Raw genomic sequence first — 22,583 nt, 5'->3', positions numbered from 1 at the left:
GAGACCTTTCTAGGCTGCAGTCTCCACGGATGCTTGAGAAACTGGGACCAGGCTTCCCATATGCCTCTGACCTCTGATGGCAGAGGACACAGCTATGTTCCCAAAGAACGTTCATGTTAAAAGGATCATTCTTTTCTTCTTTGGTTTTTGAACAATTTAAGCATGACCTAAGTCTGTGAAAGTAACTGATTTCAGCTGGTTGAGTAGCATTGAATTTAGTTGGAAAAAAATTCCATCGGAAAATGGATAAATTGACTGCTGGCATTGTCTCGGTGACCTGGTACCCCAAGCTCCTGTCTCTCCAGGAGTGGGCTGATGCAAGCATAAAGCCACTGACCATAACAGAACAGGGGCATTCTAGAATCTGATGGGACTGGAGAACAAAGGGGAGTGAATGAAGTCTTCTGGTTCTATTTGAAAGGAGATCCTTGGAGTCTGTTTTAGAGCTTGCCAGTAATTGTATGAGCAGAAAAAGACTTCTCTATCTCTACTCCAAATAATTTTTTCCTAGTTGGTTGGGCTTTTTTTTTTTTTTTGGTTGGGCCTTTTTGATTCGCAAGAAGAATATTTGTTTTGTGTATGTAAAGATTTTAAGAATTTCCATTGGGAACAGCAAGTAGTTTTTCATTTTATTTCAATTCACTGCATTCTCCCTTCTCTTTGAGGCTGGAGATGAGCTTTACAGCGGACACTAGCACTTTGAAATGGCAGGGTAAGTTCAGACTTGAGGTTAGTGTGAGGTTAGCATTGGGTCTGCCTCCTCCAGATGTACTTGCTTTGAAAGTTCAGAGCTTCCTGTGCAGAAAGTGAGGTGATGACAACAGATGAGGCTGGATATTCTTGTTTGGTTTTTAGGATTAGAACTTTAATTCCTACCAGGTGGAAGCATAATCAGTGAATCAGTGACACGGTGAAGCCCTCAGATGCTGTGGTCTGAGCCACCCTAAGGGGTATCTGGTGAAACTAATACCGCCTTCTCTTTGCACTCAGGGGCTTCTCCTGACTGCAGGGAATGGCTCAGATCCGATGCCAAGACTCAGCTGGCAGTGCCCTGAGCCATGTTTTATGGGGGCCACTTAATATTGTGCCAATATGGTTGGGATGTTTATTGTACTTGGAAAGCAGCTGTTTATTTGAGCTAGAGGAAAGGAACCTTCTAGAACTCCCATTTCTTCACCCTGCATTGTGTCAGTTCCAGGATATGTTTGTAGGTCACCAGGCTCAACCAAGGTACATAACCTGCTATCTTTAGGAACCAAAATCTATTCCTGATAAGCATGGAAAACTCATGCCCCATGAAAGATAGAAAACTTCTAGTAGCTCCCTATCTTGGAAGCATTAAAACCCAGATGCCAACAGTTGGAAAGTCCCATCTCTGGGTTGTGGTCTCTCAGTGACACAGTCAGCACTGTTAAGAGCACAGGGAGTCCCCATTCTGGACCCAAACACCATCCGAGGGGCTGGGAGGTGGTGAGGAGGGGCCTGCCTTTGTGGCTTTCACAGACTAATTGTAGACCTAACTTTAAGTCATTTGAATAACAGCCAGTGATTGTAAAAATTCATCTCCACCTCCAAATAGTTATTTCAGTGACATGCAGGTTCAGTCAGTTCCTCCACTGAAAGGAACCCTCTTTAATCTGGCCTCGGGGAACCAGAAAACACCCACATGATAACTTGTTCAACACTATGTGTGATTGTCATATTTCAGGGTAAATTTGCCCCTACTGTATGGCAGGGTGTTTTGTGAGTCATTTTTAAATAAGATTTTGTTCTACTTTCTATACCAGCCTACATTGTTAAAATCATCTGAAGAGAGTGAATATTTTAGGATTCAAAGCTCACCAAATAAACTGTTCAGAAGTGGGCTTACGTGGTCAGCCTTGAAAAAAGTTGAACGTTTCTCTGATATTTACTGAGAATTATCCAGTAACCAGGATTTCTTTTTATGCAGTGGAAAGAATGCATATTTTTCTTCTAGGAACTCTGGTTTTGTACTTTTTTCATTGAAAAGAATAACATTCCTATGCGGCGGTGTTCCTAAAACTATGTTCCTTTGCATTTGTCCTCTCATACTAAAACCCCTTATTTCCTTCCCGTTTCTCTGTCTAAACAGAATGGGGCCTGGAGCAAAGAGGGTGATGCGGGAGCCAGAGAAGGGGTGGGTGCTGGTGGAGGCTTTGCAGTGCCTGGTTGAGGAACCAGCAGCTGCCGTTCTACCCACCGTCACCGCTAGGGGGTGATCTCCCCGTTGGAAACTTGCAGGTCCCACTGGCGGATCCCTGGGCGCTGGCTCCACCTACTGAAGCTCCCGGGCATTGCTCTCGTGTAAACCACGGAACGAACTTGCTGGGTCTGAGACGGAAGGGTGGGGGCGGGGGAGGGTTAGAAGCGGGCGTGAGACTCGAACCCAGCACCCCTGGGGTACTTGGTGACACCTTGCCTTTCTCTCCTGCTGGGGTTGGGGCTATAAGGGGTTCTTAGCCTTCCTGCCTTTTCTGCATCTGCTTTGATGAAGGCCCCTGAGATTCATCCCTGCAGGGGCCTTAGGTGCAAGTCGGAGGTGTCTCCCCACTGCTGGGCTGACGCGTGGCGGGTGCACTGGGTGAGGCGCCCTCTCCCCAAGAAGGGTTCTAGAAGTAAGGTCCTCTCTGCTTGGATTAGATAGCAGAGTCTCTACTTGGAGACTATGACTTCTGGGCTTTCGGATGTAAAGGGACTGTTGGGGCCATGCAGATCATTGCATGGTGTGTGTGTGTGTGTGTGTGTGTGTGTGTGTGTGTGTGTGTGTGTGTGTGTGTGTGTGTGTGTGTGTGTGTGTGTGTGTGTGTGTGTGTGTGTGTGTGTGTGTGTGTGTCTGGTCTGACCCTCCCAGAGTCACACTCAGGACCCGCTACATAATTTGTGGGCTGAGTGCAAAATGAAAGTGTGAGGCCCTTTGTTCAAAATTATGAAGAATTTTGAGGTGATAACAGCAGAGAATTAAACCAACAGCAGGCCCCCTTAAGCACAGGGTCCCATGTGACTGCACAGGTTGGACACCTATGAAGCTGGACCTGGTCACACTGTATTTTCAGTTGATTTTTGAAGCAAGTGGGGCTTCACCTTTGGCTTCTTACTTTGTACAGGCACAGATGGTCTGGACCAGTCACAGGGTACAGGACCCAAGCCCCTAGCTGACAGATGCACCTGGTCTCTGGGCTCCAAGTCCAGGGCAGGCCACGTGTGCCAAGAGGCCTCCAAGCCTTTACCATTTAACCCACTGATTTGAAATAAAACCCTTCCTTTTAGTCGTTAGTCATCCACTGGGGGCTTGCCTCCTCTTTGCTGGTAGGACAGGGAGGCTTTTCCAGCCTCTGCCTTTCAAGTGACCATCCAGGTGATGGTAACAAGAATGGGGAACTGGCAGGGGTAGGGTAGTGCCCAGTGCCCCTTCCCCTGGGGCTGGTTGCTGCGCCTCCACCCCCACTCCCTGGAGAGAGGGAAGCCCGTTGCCACCCTGCCCAGGCTGGTCCCTTGCTCCACAGGTGTCTGGAGGGCTCCTGCTTCAGAGGGGCAGCGGCTTCCCAGCTGGGCTCTCCCCCATGGGATCCCATCCATGAGCAGGGTGATGTGAGGAGAGAGGAAAGACCCCACTGCGTGAGTAGCCTCGAGTTCTAGAAGACCACGTGCCGGGGAGGCAGCTGACCATGGAGTTGCCCCTCCTGCTGTGTGGTTATTGTTACTTTTTTTCGCTAGCGTTTTCTAGCACTCGGCTGGATGCTCCAAAACCTTTGCACTTCTACTTTGTCTTTGCAAATCGGTTTCACTTCTACACACACAGAGCAATAATCCCGTCTATGTTTCCCGATTCTGTCTGGGATTATAAAGTTTGCTAAGTAAAAATGTTGACAGAAAGTTGAACAGAAATATCAAATTCATCTTGCATGGATTTGATGGCTTCACTTTGAACGAAATAGAAAATTATAGCTTTGTTTCTACGTGTATTGGCATCGGCCAAACTACTGAAAGTTCAGAAGTGTTTTCTAGAAGCATTTAATTAATATTGTGTCAACGTTAGTTTTCATGAATGAACATTTTGGTGTACATTTTACAAATCAACATCCTTCTAATGTCATCTGCTAAATATTCACTATTGGAAAGTAGATCTTCTAGCAAGATCTTTGGTAATGATATTTATTTTAACACATGCATTTAAAACATGCATTGCCAATAGCCCAAGTGTCTTTGAACTGTAAAACCAACTTCAGATCTTGTCTGCTGAAGCCCAGCAGGCTGAGGTCTGTACCCTCCTGACCCACTTCTTTTACCCCTTCATAGCCCTGCCTAGATAGACAACTTGGCAATCATACAATTCATGTCCTATTGCCTTAGCTACATCAGCTTTGTACCTTCACATCTATAGGTGGTCAATAAATGTGTAAATACATGTAAACAGATGAGAATCTGCAACAAAAATGTCCTGTGTATGATAATCAGCTCTTAGCTTCTGATTTTCTGCGTTTTATATAGTTTCCAGCTAAGAAAAATGCAGAATTCCACTACATAAAGTGAAAAAGTTATGCTCTTTAAATGGTTTGTCTAGAAATCTCTGCTGTATGTTTATGGGAATGTCCATGACTAAATGTACATATAGTGTGTAAGAGGCTATGGTAAAATGTTGCATAAACTAACACAGATTCTGTAGTTATAAATATTTAACTTGTTATTGTAAAATGTGATTTGTCATTGAGAGATTATTTTTCTGTATGTATATGAGAGTATTTTAGGAATCTAATTTAAGTGCATAAAACTATAGAAAAAAAACTAAAAACCTATCCCAGGAGTAGAAAATGCTTAATCAGATTACTTGGGTTCAACCCAACGAAATTTCTTATATTAAAAAGAAAATCCGAGTTGCATACGTTAGAAATTCAAAGAAGTCATTTTTGAGGGGCATAGAATGTGATGAATTTAAATAAAGTGGGTGGTGTTGTGATAAACTGCTAAGTACCTTCTAGCCATGACCTTGGATGAGACCCAGGTATTTCATTAAACGGGTAGGACAGGAGGATTGAGAGCCTGTTTCCCATCAGATCTGTGTGATGTGCTCCAGAAGCTTCCATGGGTTCTGGCAGATGGTCAGGAATCTTGGGTGGACCTAACCATCCTTCTAGAGAGTTCCTGACGTGGGAGGGAGGCCACCCCCTGATCCACCCTGGCTCACCCTTTGCAGTTCTCTTTCTGGATAGATTCAGTACATCCCTTTGGTGTTTGCATTTTCCATGAAATTTCCTGGGGCATCCTCACCATCTTCACCTATGGCACACTGCTGGGTGGGTTGGAGGATGAAGTGTGGGGCTTTCTGGGTTAAGCTGTTTCTGGCACACAGAACAGGCAGCACAGAGCGGCCTCCTAGGTGCCTGTGTCCATGATGGAGACCCCTGGGCAAGAGGCCTTCCTCTTTTTTCCTGTCCCAGAAAAGGGTCAGAGGTCCAGGCTACTTCTGGGGCACACACTTTTTAACTTTGCTACCAGAAATGTCCCCGCAGGCCACGTAGGGAGGGATGGAATGCAAAATCCTGTGAAACTCAAGGTCTAAACCCCTGAGAGGTGCATTCAGAGGTCATTTCAGGAGGTGGCAACCCCGTGAGTACAACCCCTCCCTTAACAAGCTGGGAATGATGAAGTGGCGAAAATAGCCAGTTCCTGGTGATCTGGGGGTGTTGCATATGGATCACCATTTGTGGAAAGTTGAGGGCCATGGCTTGAAAGGACAAATGGGGAGCGCGTGCCTTCGGTTTTCAACAAGCTGTGTGTTTCCTAATGCTGTCAACCAATAGTCAAAGCCCTTTTTCGACATGCCTGAAATTGGCAAATGCTGGAGTCCAAGTGACCTCCTGGACTTCAGGGGTGTGGGGAGCTGTGATTTCTGGAAGCTTCCTGGAATCTCTTGTCATATGAGTAATCTGCAAATCACCTTGAGGAACTGTCCATGTAGATGTAACTGACTTTATTTCCAAACATGGAGCTGTTTAGAGATCTCTTTGTTCAAGGTGGCCAGGGAAGGCCATCTAAAGCCAGCCAGCAGAAGTGGACAAGCTCCGGTCCACTCACCCAGAATAAGTCCCAACCTTCTTCCTGGGCACCAAGCCTTCGTGGCTGGTGTGGCAAGAGGGCTGTGAGTGGGAATGAGTCAGCCAGTCAACCGCCCTTTGGGCCCTGGTTGTTCCAAAAGTCTGGGGTCAAGAAAAGCCAGAGAATGTGGGGTCCTGCCCAGTAGTGACTGCTTCAAGCCATTCCACTTAGCCTTCATCTGTTTAGAAAAGAATGTATCAATCCTGACATGAGTCCTTTGTGTTTCCAGTGACAAATGGGTCACAGTGCTGGTGGCATATTGCTCCCCTTACAGCCCTGCCCAGGGGTGGGACTAAGCCACCCCTGATGGACGTCCTGTTGACTGTAATATACTTCTGTTGCCAAGTAATGGTACTGTTTAATTTCCCATCAAAGGGAGACTATATTGTTTGATGTGTAATGTCATTGGAGTTCCAAAAATTACTAGACACTATGATAAATTGTAGAATTATGTATTTGTCTAAGGTTTGATGAAGCAGGGCCAAAACATTAGGTTTATTTTTTGTTTGAAAGAAGCTGAGGTTAGTTTTGCTGTCTGAGCATTCCTTTGGCACCTCATTATGTAAGAAATGTTAAATTTTACTGATCAAGATTATGATAACTGAGTTTTTTTTTTTCCTTCTTTAAACCAGTAGCACCATCAATACAGATGGCTATTCCTGTGTATCTTGAATCTAAAAAGAAGAATCTCTTCCAAAAAACTCTTTGGTCATTTTGACCTGTATGGTTGAAATTCACATAGTTCATGAATAAAAGGAGAAAAACCAACCCTGTTACGGTGGATTGTTTTGGGTTCTTTCTGCCCCACCTCCTTTCTGAGCAGACTGACAGCTGTGCAAATGGCATCTCTTCCTGTGTGTTTCCTTTTCCCACAGACAAGGCTATAGTTGTGGAAGGAAATTTATGCAAACATAAACATAAAAAACCAAACCAAACTAACCACCCTTTCAACTCCCCCACGTCTTCTTCAGACAAATGTTAGCACAAAGTAGAAATGGATTTCCTGTACCAAGTACTTCTGAGAATTTCAGAAGTTCTATGTTGTGTATCATGAGACATGCCAGGGGGTTTAAGGGGAAAGCAAAAGTGGATATTGTCTTACAGAGACATTCAAAGGGATTCCTCGGGCTTTCCCCAAAGAAGTTTCCAACACAGAAAACTCCACATGTTCAGAACTTTGACTTAACTCTGGGTCGAATTAGCAAAGCAACACAGAATTTTATTGTAACCAAAATTTCCATGGGAAAGCTCTAGCATTTTCTTCAGTTCTGGTTTTAAGGTAATTCCTCCTATTTCATCACTGATTTATCTAAATATGATCAAATCCCTTAAATTCGCTGGTTGGCTTGGACACTAGTTGAATTATTATAGCATGTTAAAAAGACTGATCCTGAAGCAACAAATCTTTGCCTTTTTTAAACCAGTAGGCCCCATTTTTGATAAACATAAAAAATCTTAGGCCTTTTCCTTGGTTGTTATTTGAAGTTCTAAAAATAAATTAAACGTCATTGAAAAACAAAGAAAATAAAGTACTTTTTCCAAACTACACCTAGTTTTCTGCGAGATTGACAAGGTCCCCCTTGGTGGGTGGAGGGAATCACTGGTATAAAACATGTTGAATAATGCCTATTTCACTACATTTAGTAGCCAGCATAATCAAGGCAATATTTTGTTCTAGAATATCTATTGCTTTCCTTCTAATTACAGAAGTAATATTTGTTAATGCAGATAATTCAGCAAACACAGAAAAATGCAAAGGAAATAAAATCACTTAATGGGGTATTCTTCCACACAAAAATAAATGTTAGCATTTTGATGCACATTATTCCTGTTATTTTTCTGTGCATGTGTGTGTGTGTGTGTGTGCACTGCATATGCATTTTAGATGCTCTTGTACTATTTATAACTAATAAACTTGAACACTTCCCTTATGCAAGGCCCTGTTCAATTACACAATTTACATAAATCATCTCACATATTTTGACTACTTTCTTTTCAATCAGATCTATATCTATATAGCTATATCATCTATCTACCTATCTATATCTATCATCTTTCTATCTATCTATCATCTATCTCCATTCTTCAACAACTTGATTTTTAAGAACTTCATAGTATCCCATTGCCTGAATGTATTCCAGTTTAGCCTAATTTTTAAAAAGAATCCTGAATGGTTACATGTTGAGGCTGCTTTAAAATTTTCACCGTGGTAAAAAAGTGCCGTGAAGAATATCATTGTCCACAGATTGCTGGGTTAATCTCTGATGACCACGTAAGGCAGTGTTTGAATCATTTCACCATTTCCTCCCATTTCTATGTGCTTAATTTACAGGGAGGTTGTTGAGTTTGATTCTAAAGGATATGGGCAGTGTAACCCCCAAAGATATTTTGTCTTTCAGCCGTCACGTATCTTGGAAACTTGTGGTTTGACAGGGGTATGCAGTGTGTGATGCCCTGTCTGGTGCAGTGTGAGCCCCGCTGCCATCAGGAAGCAAGCCAGGAGGAAGGCAGGTGAGTCTTGGCGAACCGGAGTGTTGGCTGGGTTACAGACGCAGCTACTGAGACTTAGAGACCCATCATCCCGTGGCTTCAATGACAGGTTTATTCTCCCTCATGTTAACAGCCCAGAGGTCCGAGGTCAGGCCTGGCAGGGCCTTGAAATCACTTAGCTTTTACCTTGAAGTGCAGCTGCTCCAGCTCCCCCTGTCTCGTCTTCATCTAGCCAGAGGGAAAGGGAATTGTGTGCCTGGTTCTCGTGAGGCCAGTCGGGAAGCCACACACAGCATTTCCTCTCCTCTCATCTGCTGGAACTTAGCTCCATGGTCACGTACCTCAAGGGAGGCTGGTAAATGTAGCCACCGGCTGGGTGGCCAGATGTCCAGCTGAAAGTTAGGTGACTGGATACTGGGGCCACACTCCAGTCTGAGTACTCCCGGCTCCTGGGAAAGAACCGCCAGACCCAAAGTGGTGTCTCTGTCAGTTGACGTGTTAGGTGATTGTGGAGCTGGTTTGCCAGGAGGAGGCCAGATTTTCAGCAACGTGACAGCCAGGAGGGAAACGTCATGGCAGATGGAGGGCACATTGATCTGAGCCCTAGGATGTGGCCCTGGATCCCTCATTGCCCTGAGGACTTCCTAGCTGCCGTCGTCCCGCCCCTGCCCACCCAGGGGTAGTTCTGGGAAGGGAATCAGTTTGCTGTCCAGACACTTGGAGGGTGACCAAGGAATGGGCGCCTGCGATGGCTGTTGTCTGGACCACTCTATCTTCTCTAACAAGGCCCACAGGAGGGAAAGTGTAGGGGAGAGCTGACCTGGGCTAAGGGGTGAATCGGGAGCATATTAGGGATAAAGTGGGATGGGACACAGGGACTCACCTAAGGTTAGCTTGGCTTGTTGGCTTCAGTGATGAGGGACCATGTGCCAGGGTGTGGCCAGTGACAAGCTGGAACAAGCACAAAATGGGGCAGAGGTGGGGGCAGGAGTAGTGTAGGACCTGGGCTCTGGGACCTGTCCCACTAGCCCTCCAAGCCCGTGGTCCTGAGCAAATCTCTAAGGCCCCTCCATCTCTTTCCTCATTTGTAGAGTGGGGTGATGTCTGTCCCACCTGGCCCACAAGGCTGTTACAAAGCTTAATAAGATATACATGAAATGGCCTTGAAAACTGCAGAGCATCCTTCAATTAGGGGTGTTATGTCAGGATTAAGGGCATTTTACTGGGAGGAGACTTCCCTGGAGGACTGATGGAGCGAGTCATCCTAATGATCTAGTAGGAACCAGGAGTTCTGAATGACTCTTGAAGACGGGAGATTCTGGCAGGCAGAATGACTTGCCAGATGACCTTGCTTGAGTGACTACTACCTGTCAGGTGCAGTGTTTAACGCCTGGGGTCAGATGGCCCAGAGATGTCAGAGGCCTTTGGACAAGTAACTAGCACCATTTGCTGACACCTTTACATCTGTGAGACCTGGTACTAAGCTCATCATAATCTTGCTTCACTCTCGCAGCTACTCTGGGAGTGGGCATTACTGCTTCTTCCATTTATAGGGGTGGAAACCAAGCCTTGCAGGTGGGACGCTTCATGGGTTGGATCAGCAGAGGCTTGCACGTACACCCCCCAAATGCTCCAAGATGCGTTCTCAGTCACCTCGCCTACTGTTGCAGAGAGCAAAGCAGTGAACATCACGGGACTCACCGCGGACGGCATGTCGTATCCCCTCTTATGAAACTTCCTGTTGAACGAGTTTTGTAGAGTGGTTATTACTCCCGACTAGGTCACTCTGTAGTCTGGGAAAGGGTTACTACCCCAGTGAAGTAACACATTCACTGTGGCTGCAGATGTTCTAGTCCTGTCAGGATGTATTTTATGACCTGAAGTATGGTGGCTGCATGCACACCAGGTTAAGTGTTTGAGATATCTCTTCAGGCAGTTTCAGGATAATTGTAATTATCAGAGAAGCAAAAAGATTTATTTCGAGTTTGGCTCCCTCAGCCTGGCTGGAAAGGCCTTAATTGGCAGGACCAATGGGCAGAAGTTCTGCTACACGGCAGGGACTTGCATTTATTTATTTATTTACATTTTGGGCTGCGTTGTGTCTTCATTGTTGCATGCGGGCTTTCTCTAGTCGTGGTGAGCAGTGGCTTCTCTTGTTGTGGAGCACGGGCTCTGGGCGCACGGGCTTCAGTAGTTGTGCCATGCAGTCTCAGTAGTTGTGGCACACGGGCTTAGTTGCTCTGTGGCACGTGGGATCTTCCCGGACCGGGGATCAAACCCGTGTCCCCTGCACTGGCAGGTGGATCCTTAACCACTGTGCCACCAGGGAAGCCCCAAAGAGCAGTGACTTCTAACAATCAGTGTACCTTCCATTGGAATACCTGCTCCCAAGAGGGGAGAAAATCCCGTGATTCTGTTCTGTGCAGACACTCCTGGCCATTCCTTGGTTCAGAGGACATTCTCGGGGGCTGTGAGAGCCAGCTGGCTGAGAAAGCTGCCATTCTGCTGCCTACTCTTGCTAAGTGCACAGCTCTGATGGGGACCTCTGTGCTCAGTGGGGCCGAGGGAATGAATGCTTATTAGCAGAGTAACTGCTTTTAGATTTTCTAGATTCTAGACTAGAGGTATCTTTTTGGAAAGAATCTCTGAAAGCTTTTACAGAAAACATTACTGCCTTTAAAAGTAGGATAATGTGGAGGGTGGGACCGTAGGACAAATCACTTTGGACTCAAACAAGTCAGAATGCACACGCTGGAAGTACTTGTTAAGAGTTCAGCAGGTGAGCACAAGCTGGCCCTATTTGAAGGACTCTGTGCAGCCCAGTCACCTGGCTGACGTGGGACCCCAGGGGCACAGCAGTAGGGGCTGGCCCACGTGCTGCAGAAGCAGCAAGCGTGAAGCAGCATTGGACGAGCAGCTGCCAGTGTCTGACCAGCGTGGGCTCAGGGACCACTTTCAGTGTCTGACGAGAGATGGGCCCCAGCACTTGAAACTTGGAGCTGACAACCGGTCTGCTTTACCTTAACTCCAGGTGCAGGCTTGGGGCTTGGAGACAAAGGAAATGAGGTAAGACACATGAAGTACTTAACAGTCCCTGGTATAAAGGTTAACTTTTTCCTGAGGGATACAAGCTTCCATAAATTCCTAAGAATAATCGACACAAACTAAATTCCAAGGGGCCTTTTAACCTTTAAACTAAGGGGATCCTGAAAGACATAAAAATAAGGCTCCTTATATTTCCACTTTAAAAGACAGTAAACATAGTATATTCTGTTCAGGAAGCATTTTATTGTTGCTCCAAGTTTAAGAACTTTCACTTTTAGGAAATCAACACTTTTAGGAAATCTCCCGCATCGCTTTGCTCAGCTTCTGAATCTTGGTTTTTGCAGACATATCAACATATTTCTCTCCAATACGGACAATCATTCCACCCATGATTGATGGATCAATCTAGGAAAGAAAATAGGTTGGAAATGTGAAAACACATTGACATTTCATTAATCAAAAAGAAAGGTGAAAAAGTGCTCTGCAGGGGCTTCCCTGGTGGCGCAGTGGTTGAGAATCTGCCTGCTAATGCAGGGGACACGGGTTCGAGCCTTGGTATGGGAAGATCCCACATGCCACGGAGCAACTAGGCCCGTGAGCCACAACTACTGAGCCTGCGCATCTGGAGCCTGTGCTCTGCAACAAGAGGCCGCCATAGTGAGAGGCGCCTGCGCACCACGATGAAGAGTGGCCCCCGCTTGCCACAACTAGAGAAAGCCCTCGCACAGAAACGAAGATGCAACACAGCAAAAATAAATAAATTAAATTAATAAACTCCTACCCCCAACATCTTCTTAAAAAAAAAAAAAAGTGCTCTGCAAAGTCTACGTGCTACATAACTGTAAGCGGTAACAATTGTATCTAGAAAATGACAGAAGTCAAATTGTGAATGGACTCAATAATCGTTTATATTGAATATAAATACGAAGGTTCTACTATAGGCAAGTTTTTACATAATCAAATCTAATTTTCCACTTTCTATAGCCATTTTAGGTGTCAAACAACCTGAGGAAACGTACCGTACGTAATTAAAAACCTACCTTAACTTCCAATTTCAATATTTGGCCTTTACTTAGGAAGCTCTTCAGGACTGTTTTTAATTCGGTAAGAGTGGCTTCATCTAAAGGCTAAAAAAGGACAAAACCATTCTTTAAATTTAGATAAAGCAAAACAGCAAGTTACTATAGTTGAAGGAGAGAAAAAACATCCCTCTGGCAACATATCACCAAGACAGGCCTTGTGAATCCCTGTTAAGACACTTGAGGACCCATCCTGGAGTTGTGCAGCAATGGTCACTCATCAATGCTGGTGTCGGGGTGTGCAAAGGCCCTGCCTCACAACAACACCTGGGCAGCTCACACTGGGAGGTTAGGTTCACTTACTGCCCATCTCTGCTCCATGGTACTAGCAGTACAACTTAGAAGTAACGATTAGGGGAAAAACGTGAAGTTTATAACGCCTGAGGATGCAGGCCTCTCCTCCATGCAGCTCCCCTGGGTGCAACCTGGGTCTATTATTCCCTTGGATGAAAAGCTGCAGTTTGACCTGGGATCTGTGGGTCCCAGGAGCTCTGGCATGCCGCTCCACTCTCTGCAGCTTACAGAGAGCCCGGGCAGGCGGCTGGCTCCTGAAGTCAGCTCAGCTCTGTAATCTTGTTCCTACAGAGCAAGCGCCCTGACCATCCAGACAGTGTTCTCTCCTTTTTGCCCCAACTTTTACCCCCGATTGGGTGAGAACGGCAAATGTTGCTGAAGGAGCGGCGTTTCACTTGTCACAAATCCTACCTCCCAACGCACACACCCAAGAGTCCAAAAGCTAGCAAAGAAGCCTTTAAGCTCTGCAAAGATCCAACAGTGTCTTTCGGGGTGGGGGGTGGTGGTGGTGGGGAAGTCTATCAGTGGTCCATCAGTCATTCGCTGAGGCTCTGAGGTTAGAGAACTCAGAAGTATACGCCCACCTTCCATTCAGACACATGCTGCGTGCTAAGCACCCGTGTGTGCCAGGCATTTTATACCACCTCCTCCTTTAATCTGGACAACTCCGGGAGGTCAGGAGTTACTGTTCCCATTTTACGTGTGGGAGAACTGAGGCCCACAGTGGTTAAGAAGAACTCACCTGGGCAGGAGGGATAAATTGGGAGGCCGGGATAAACATACACACACACACACACACATATATATATATATATATATATATATATATATATACGTATAAAAAATAGATAACTAATAAGAAACTAGTGTACGGCACAGGGAACTCTACTCAATACTCTGTCATGCCCTATATGGGAACAGAATCTAAAAGAGTGGATATATGTATAACCGATTCACTTTGCTGTATACCTGAAACTAACACAACATTGTAAATCAACTATACTCCAATAAAAATTAATTAAAAAAAAGAAAGAACTCACCTAAGTTCCCACCAGCAAGTGAGGACTAGAGCCAATATTTGAAATCAGTCTATTTCTAAAGTCTGTGCCCCTAGTCATTAATCAAGGTGTATATATATAATTTTAAGGGTGGAAATTATTTACCCGGGAGACTCAACGTCAAAAACATCAGCATCAGTTGGTTCTAAGAAACTTACAGAATCATGTCCTTGTAATCACTGAAGAATGACCTGCACCAGTGCTTGGCCATGGGGATGGCGTGACCATCTGGCCAGGGAAGCCTGGTCTGAGCTCTATGGTCCAGGAGAACCAGTGCAGTCGCGGTGGCTATGGAGAACATTTGAGCTGTGTCGATTCTCAGCCAGGAATGTGCTTTGGGGACACCAACTCCTGAACTACAAATGTACGAATAGGTACCATGTGCTACAATGTCTCCTTGATATTATGCTCTTTTGGAGAGTTAGAATATCTTTTCAACACTAGAAATATTAATCTAGGTGAGGTCAGGTGCTGCGTACTCCAAGGAAATCTACATGCTCTATTGATAATTAAGCCCCACAGACTGTTTCCCTCCCTTGACTGAACTACAGTGGGAAGAGAATACATACTTAAGACAACAACAAAAGCAATTCTGGGGAGGCAGTGCAGATTACCTCTGACTTCTGAGAGAGAGGTCTGTGTTCAAATCCTAATTCCACACTCTGTGACCTCGAGCAAGCAACTTATTCCCCTGGGCTTCAGTTTCCTCATCGGTAAAATAAAGATAATAACACTTCTGCTTCACACAGACCTTTGATATTAAAACAAAGCGCCCAGAATAGTGTAGGTTTCAAAATTCAGTCCACTTCAGCGAGTCAGTAAGACCAAAGGGCCCTTCCGCCTTACCCCTTCCCACTCACCACCGCAAAAGATTAGACACTCATTTCAGTAAACTACTTAGTGTGATATTTACAAAATAACTTAAACCTGTAATGGAACATAAACCAGTATTCCCCGACACATTTTTAACCCAATCTACACTCTTTATGAATAATCAATGGTTAGGGAAGCACCAAGAAGACACGCTGGCCCTTGCAAAGTAGAGGTTCACAGAAGATGGTATAAATGAAGCAAACCGCCCAAGTGCCAAGTCGCCTGTCCCGATTTCTTGATTTTGGCCTTTTTCTTTTTGTTCTGCAAAATGTGACACAGGGGATGTCAAGGCAAATGCAGCAGCAACAGCCCGTCACCTACAGATGCGGTGGCAACTGTGCAAGGCACTTCTCCCCGGTGGACACTCATCATGGTGGAAAAGGCAGAAATGACCCCAGCGGTATTGTTCAAGCGACCATTTTCAGCAAGCAAATCTGGGAAAGTAAAGGTATTTCACTTAAATCAGGTCATTCACGAAGCATTATATTCACCTCGAACGCAAACTTAGATTTGTGGCCTTAAAATTCAATGTCATTTAAGAATGTGAATGGAGAAGATGCAACTTGTTATTTAAAAAGAATATTCGATGTTCAAAAAAAAAAAAAAGACTGAACAAACAAGGATTTAAATTTGTAAGGGGGTGTGTGTCTTACATGGATTTGCAATAGATTTCTTGATACGGCTTTCAATCTGATTTTCAGGTTTATGCCACAGATAGCAGTGTTGGCCACAAATCCCGAAACTCACACACTGTCTGTATTCATTACACACTTTCCTTGAATTCTGAGTGATCACGGGATTTGAAAAGCAACTCAAATGTACCAAAGAATGCAAATGTCTTCAAGGACAGGGGCACAGCCACTGGTTACAAACCATTTTCTTGGTATGAGTCCCACTGGTCTCGTCCATGGGTTGAAACTATGCAATCAGACATTCTTGCATCTTAACATCCTTTAGACAGTGCTCCCCAAACTTTAATGCCCAAACAATTCACTTGCGGAGCCAATTAAGATGTAGATTCTGATTTAGCAGGTTGGGGTAAGACCAAGATTCTTCACTGCCAAAAGGCAGGTGATGCTGGTGTTCCTGGTCCATGGATGACAGTTTCAGTAGCAGAATTTTCAGAGACTTCAATAAAAAAGATCTAATACTTACTGATCAGGTTGGACGTGAGGGGAGAAAACTTCTCTTTTGCTGTCATGTCATTCAGGCTTTTCATTTTAATGGAACGCTTTATATAGGGATTCATAACAGAAGCAGCCATTTTGGGTTCCTTCAAGATTTGCTAAAAGTACCAAAAAATAATTTCTTAAACTCTTTAGAGCATAAATGATCCTAGCTGCCATACACATACGTTCTGATGAATCATATATTTCATGAGTAAAATTAGCACTCTCAAAGCACATGAAGAGAAGTTTACAATCACAAAATTTTCTTTGCTTTTAAGATGATTTTACACAGGATACAGTATTTCGTGAAAATACTTAAAGCCACTTTCATGAAGTTTCTTAAATTTACTTTTGCCTTTCAAGAGAGATTATAGAAAAACTAAGCAGCCAAAAGATTCAATTCACCACGTATTTTAATGTATCTACTATGGGTAATACTCTAGCTTTTCCCATGCTAAGAGGATGCTAGTGATGCCCACACTCAAGTGTAGACCTAACAAGACGTGCTGACTGCAGGCGGCCTCCTGGCCTTTCCCTCGGAGGGGGCTCTCCCTCTCAGGCTGACCTGGATTCTGTCCTGCCCCTCAGAGAGCTCAGGAGAACCAACCCAGCGCCGTGCGGGAGCTCTGGGGCTTCCAGAGCAGCCTCAGTCAGTCTGGGAGGAAAAACGGCCAAAAAACGGGAGTGCAACTACCATGAGAGAAACCACTTTGTCTCCGTTGTGTTCCCTCACCAATGTCTGGTCAGTGATCACGTGCAGCTTCCAGCACTCCGCTCCCCTGAGTGTCAGGCCAGAGCTACAGCAAGCCACCAGCTGTTTCCATTAGGGCATCTTTCAGTCCTGCACCTCTATTAGCCCCTCAAGCCCTCTGTCAGCACCCTCTCCCGGGCTCCTGGACAATTACCGTCTCTGATCCTAGCTACCTGCTTACACTGCCATCTAATGCTAAAACTTCAACTTGAGCGACCCCAAAGAAACAGTATTTTTCCATAAAAACTGCTAGTTTATACAAACTACAAGCATTCCGGAGTTGGAACCATACAGTTTTTCATGTTTCTTATAAAATTATTGTCTGTTAGGACGAAAGTTCCCATAAAAGCTCAAAATGAACAAAACTTATTGTTCCATACAACTAGTCTGTGAAGGTTTTTATCCCCTCTAACAAACAGTAAGATTAAAAAAAAAAATCTTTAGAAGTTGATTAAAAATTACAAGAAATTCTTAAAACATAAAATCAAAACAAAGAGCACAACTTTCTCTGGAGAGATTATATACTAGCTGTATATTCCCCTCCTTTAATGCAGAACTTACTGCCAGAGGTGGGAACTAGAAAGTACTGTACTGTATAGAGTACAGTAGTACAGGATCTTTATTTCAAGCCCGGGATGTGAGTGAAATTGCAGCCCTCCGTCTCCTGTTGCTGACGACCCTTCAGCTCCACCATCTCCCACCTCCTCTCCCTCCTCCAGTCAGTAAGTCTTCTTGCCTGTGCACTCGATGCCAGCCCCTGGATGCCAGCTGTTGTACTGTACTGCTGTACTTTTCAAGGTACTGTACTGTAAGATTAAAAATGTTTTCTTTATTTTTTCTAATGTTTTTTTATGTATTATTTGTGTGAAAAGTATTATAAACCTATTACAGTACAGTACTATAGAGCCGATTGTGTTAGTTGGGGACCTAGGCTAACTTTGTTGGACCTACGAATGCGCTCTTGGAACGGAACTCGTTCGTATGTAGGGGACTTACTGTAAAAGGAGCAGGGGAAGAAACAAAATGTGTAGTAACCTGTTAACTAGAAAACTCAGGGGAAAGTGCAGTGGGGATTCTTCTATTTAAGTTACACTGTAGGCTTTTGTTAATTCAGTTCATCTACTCTTCTTTTCACGTTTAAAAAGCACATAAAAATAAACTTTCCCCTGTAGCCTGTGGTCTTTGCCAGTTCTCTATTATCGTCATGAAACTCTTGCACCGTCACTAATTTTCCTGCCCAGCATGCTCTGCTCATTTTCTCCTCACAAAAGGCTTCATAAGGAAAATAAATTCCCAGTTAGACAAAATCATAATATATTCTAAAGACTGTTTTGGAAATACCTGGAAACACAAGCCAAGATTCTCAAGGTGACTTTTTAATTCTCTTTTGAAATGACAATGTTTCTTAAATTACCATCTTAAATTTAGATTTTCTAGTTCTTCTCTGAGCCCCAAATCTTGGTTCCTGATATTAATATCCTTCCCTGCATCAGTTGGTACCTGTTATACGATAGGTTCAGAACGATAATACCCGGTATTATTACTATCAACATCATTAGAGAAAATATGTTTTTCCTTTTTCTTGCAACTCTTTCTCTTAGGCTATACCTCGTTAGGGATGCAGAGTCAAGTATCTAAGCAAAATATACACAATGAGAACTTAATAAGTAATGAACAGGAAAGGCTACTTACTGCTACTCTCAACAATTCCTTTTCTACTTGTTCCAGTTTATTCTGTTTCGATGCAGCAGAATAAAGAGCAGTGGCGTAGCGGCCTTCGATACCGTACACCTGAACAGGTGGCTTTAAACAAAAGGGTGGAGGAGGGGAGGAAGAGCAAAGGAAAATCAGTTAAGACAATACTACGGTGTCAATAGCAGAAAGAAATATTTGTAATTAAAAAAACACATCTTTTATAGCACAAAACAGTTTAAACATGTCATCAAAGAGCTGTCCTGAATGACAATTTTCAAAATGAGGGACGTTTCCTTGGCCAGGTCACTCCATCTGTGAGCTTCCAATGTCTCATCTTAAAACGAGGGGTTTAGGAAACATGGTGTCTGAAGTCCCCTTCCGCTCTAACTATCTACAATTCAACTATGTTAATTATGAGATGAGCTTAGGATTCCTTTGAATTCAATAACTACTTAGTTCCAAGTTTGGGAGGTTTTAGACACTGATAGAAGGCAGTTTTGAACATGTCAGAACCAGGAAAACAGGTGTTTATGAAACATACACAAGCATACTTTTATACATTTCAGAGTAATACTGCAGATATCCCTTACAGAGCTCCATAAATGTTCAGTTTAATGGAGCCCTTTAGCAATTTACAAAGTGCCTGAGGCTTGAATTATTTTTTACAATGAACCACTGGCTTTTTTTTTTTTTTTCTTTTTTTTTTTGGCGGTATGCGGGCCTCTCGCTGCCGTGGCCTCTCCTGTTGCGGAGCACAGGCTCCGGACACGCAGGCTCCGCGGCACGAGGGATCCTCCCGAACCGGGACACGAACCTGTGTCCCCTGCATCGGCAGGCGGACCCTCAACCACTGCGCCACCAGGGAAGCCTGAACCACTGGCTTTTAAAACCACACTACCATCAATGTATGACTACATATGCTTAGTGGTACTGTGTGATGGTAGTGGAAAAGCTTAGGCTTTGGATGAGCAAGATTTCGTTCCAGTCCAGCTTTAAGACTAAGCTGAATAACCTTGAGCAAGTTTTCCCAAAGCCTGTTTCCTTTTTTGTAAAATGGGAAGACCAGCTACCTCCCATCACTGTTATCGGGTTTTAAGAAATTCTCCTACTTAAAGGTTCTGCGTGGGCCTGTCCCACGGCAGGCATTCAACATTATTCCGTCCCCTAAACCCTCCACCCCCACCATATCTGGGGAACCACAAATCATGCAGAGAGGTTTAGGGGTAACTATACAAAATCCATGCCCTAGGTGCACTGCTGTTTCATTCACACACATTCATCTGCTTTACAATTACAAAAGACATACCCTCACAAGCTTGGCAAACGGCCTGACCACAGATGTACTGAAGCATCGCACCTTTAAAACAAAAAGACAAAGTAGATCAAATGAGACTACTTAAAGGACTTCTGCATTTAAACCTGCAATAATAAACAGTAAACATGACTTCTAGATGATTCGCTTCTCATGTTTCTTTGTATCATCACACAGATTACATGAGGGTGAGCTGCTCTTTATTACCTAGGAGTAAATTTCCCCACTGAGAATCATTCCAGGTTGCTTGGGAAATTGCTTTTCTACTTCTAACTTCCTAGTTTACTAGGAATAGGCTGGGGCAAGCACACCACTATGAGAGAGAAAACACTAAGTTTGGTGAAAAATGTCTTCCAAAAACATTTAACAAGATTTTCGGCATTTATATTACCACCCTCGAGCATGATTTTAATAAAAAGTGGGAGGATTCCAGGCATGATCTGCAAGAGATGGACCTTCTTAGAATCCAAATGCTATCTGAAAATACAGACGAATTCTTTGGGTACTCCAGCCGTCTGATGTGAGAACAGGCCCTAGTACCTTGTCTATCAAAATACTATCTTGATATTGTTGAGATGGTATCTTGTCTATCAAGAGTTGGAATCCAGAGTTTAAAAGGCACCTGCAAAGGCACAGGTCACCTTCAGACAATTCCAGCTCTAAGTGTACTATACCGGTTGTGAGGGTTAAAAGACTTTATAACAAACACTTAATGGAAAACTTACGGAAGCTGTACGCTGTCATATGTAAAGCATCATGTTAATATAACGAGCACGAATTTTCTTTCCAACTCTGTGGATTCGAATCTCAGCTCTATCCCTTATTGGCTAATCAGCCAAGGACGAGTCATTTTAACTTTTCGGTCTCACTTTTTTATTAAAACGTGAAATGTGCTTTTACAAATATTCCTTAGCATTACTGGTGACCCCGGCCAGGTGTGACCACCACAACAAACAGAGATCCCCCTTCACCTGTGCCCTTCAAACCAGCTGCTTCTCGCGGCTGTGCTCAGAGGACGCCAAGGCAGGACACGCGCAGCCCCAAGCCCACCGGCCCGCGCGCATCCCGGGGGGAAAGCGGGGCTGCCCAGGCCGCCTGGCGTCGCCCCCCACTCGCCTGGCCCCGCGATCTTGAACGGCGGCCACGCTCCCCCGCTGTGGCCTGGAACCGTGGAACTTAGGGGTCTGGTACGAGTCACCCCAGGAGGGCTTCTCTCGCTGGCTTTTAGGACCTCCGTTCTCTCACCTGCAGGGAGAGCCGGGACACTGCGGGCGCGGCCATCTTCTCCTGGCGGCTGTAGGTCAAACCAGAGTGGGCAAAAGCGACCAAGAGCGCACGCGTGCGTCAGCGTAGCCGCTCGGCCTGCTGGGAAATGTAGGCGTAGGTCGTCAGGCCGCATGCGTAGGGATCTCCCTCAGGCTGGGAGTTGTAGTCCTTCGAAGCGAGTGGTCAGGGCTGGACCCACAGGGCTGGGGGGTGGGACTAGTGGGCTCGGACAGCACCTGGAAATGAAATTCTAGAGTTACTAAGTGACCCTTATTGTAGAATAGATATAGTGCCCCTAGCTTAAAATTTCCATTTAGATAAGTACGGTGGCATTTGTTCCATTTCACATTCATCACTAGCATCATTAGCGCGTTTACCCTTTCTTCCTACCACGCTAAAAGGTGATCAAGCGCAGTTCCTCGCGCTGTATGTATATATAAACCCCGAGCCTTACAGCTCCAGCAGCGGACACTACGTGCCCAGTACCTGGGCTGTGACTGCTCCTGCATACCTCTATCCCACCTCCGCCCCATCTCACCTGAGTACAGCACTGACCTCTTGGTTTGTGCGGACGCGTGAGGTTCTGGTGTTTAAACACTTCCTTCTGGGTAAGGCAGAGTGATTATCTGAGAACCATACCTAAAAATAGAACTGGTGTTTGAGCAAGTGTGACATTGAAAGTGAGAACCCAATACTAGCTTTGGCTAGTTTCTCTGCATTCATAAAAACAACCTATTTTCAACCCACTTCCCCCTAAATGGAATTTACTCTAATTTTCTCTTGTGTACAGAAGAGAGTTGGCTGTCGGAGCTTGGTTGGAGTTTCCTGGTTGCAGTAATGGGGTCCTATGGTCAATTAAGATGTCTTTCTGCTCAGATCTATTATAGGAACACAGATTAAGTCCTTAATTTACCCTTTTCGAGGCAGGTTTCTCATCATTACAAAAACTTGTTAAAATGCAGAAAAGTAGAAGGGATGTAATTGCCCTCTTTTCGAACACTCAGAGGCAGCTGTTGTCAATACTTTAGTGTGTTGTCTCTCATTATTTTTTCAGATAGTAGCCTGGACTGCCCAGGCTTGAATCCCAGTCCTTTCATTGACCTTGGCCCAATTATATAACTTCTCTGTGCTTCAGTGTTCTAATCTATGAGTATTAGAATAGCACCTACCTTAGGGCTGTTAGGAAAAATGAACAAGTTGTATATCTATCTATCTATCTATCTATCTATCTATCTATAGATTTAGAACAATTGTCTGACAGACTGGCACTCAATAATGTTCTCTATTTTGTTTTTGTTTTTATATTCTGTAACTTAATCATTCAATAATTTTGAACATAATTCAGACGGTTGCCTTTTTCTTTTTCTCCATTTTAAACAATACTTCATCTCCTGAGCATCTTTAGACACAATTTTTTTTTCTTCTTCCTTAGGATAA

General features: G+C 44.4%; 1 protein-coding gene across 1 annotated transcript; it reads right to left on the bottom strand.

The window, feature by feature from the left end:
* Nucleotides 1-11,872: 11,872 nt before the first annotated feature.
* Nucleotides 11,873-21,232, bottom strand: ATP5PO (ATP synthase peripheral stalk subunit OSCP). Its single transcript, XM_060099743.1, has 7 exons — nt 21,126-21,232; nt 19,875-19,925; nt 18,566-18,676; nt 16,109-16,238; nt 15,275-15,387; nt 12,690-12,776; nt 11,873-12,054 (listed from the first exon to the last, which is right to left on the bottom strand). The coding sequence occupies exons 1-7, from the start codon at nt 21,159-21,161 to the stop codon at nt 11,941-11,943; spliced, it is 642 nt and encodes a 213-aa protein (XP_059955726.1). The 5' UTR covers nt 21,162-21,232; the 3' UTR covers nt 11,873-11,940.
* Nucleotides 21,233-22,583: the final 1,351 nt, after the last annotated feature.

This window comes from Mesoplodon densirostris, chromosome 5 (genome assembly GCF_025265405.1).
Source record: "Mesoplodon densirostris isolate mMesDen1 chromosome 5, mMesDen1 primary haplotype, whole genome shotgun sequence".
Taxonomy (NCBI): Eukaryota; Metazoa; Chordata; class Mammalia; order Artiodactyla; family Ziphiidae; genus Mesoplodon; species Mesoplodon densirostris.
This window is presented reverse-complemented; position numbering and strand designations above follow the sequence as displayed.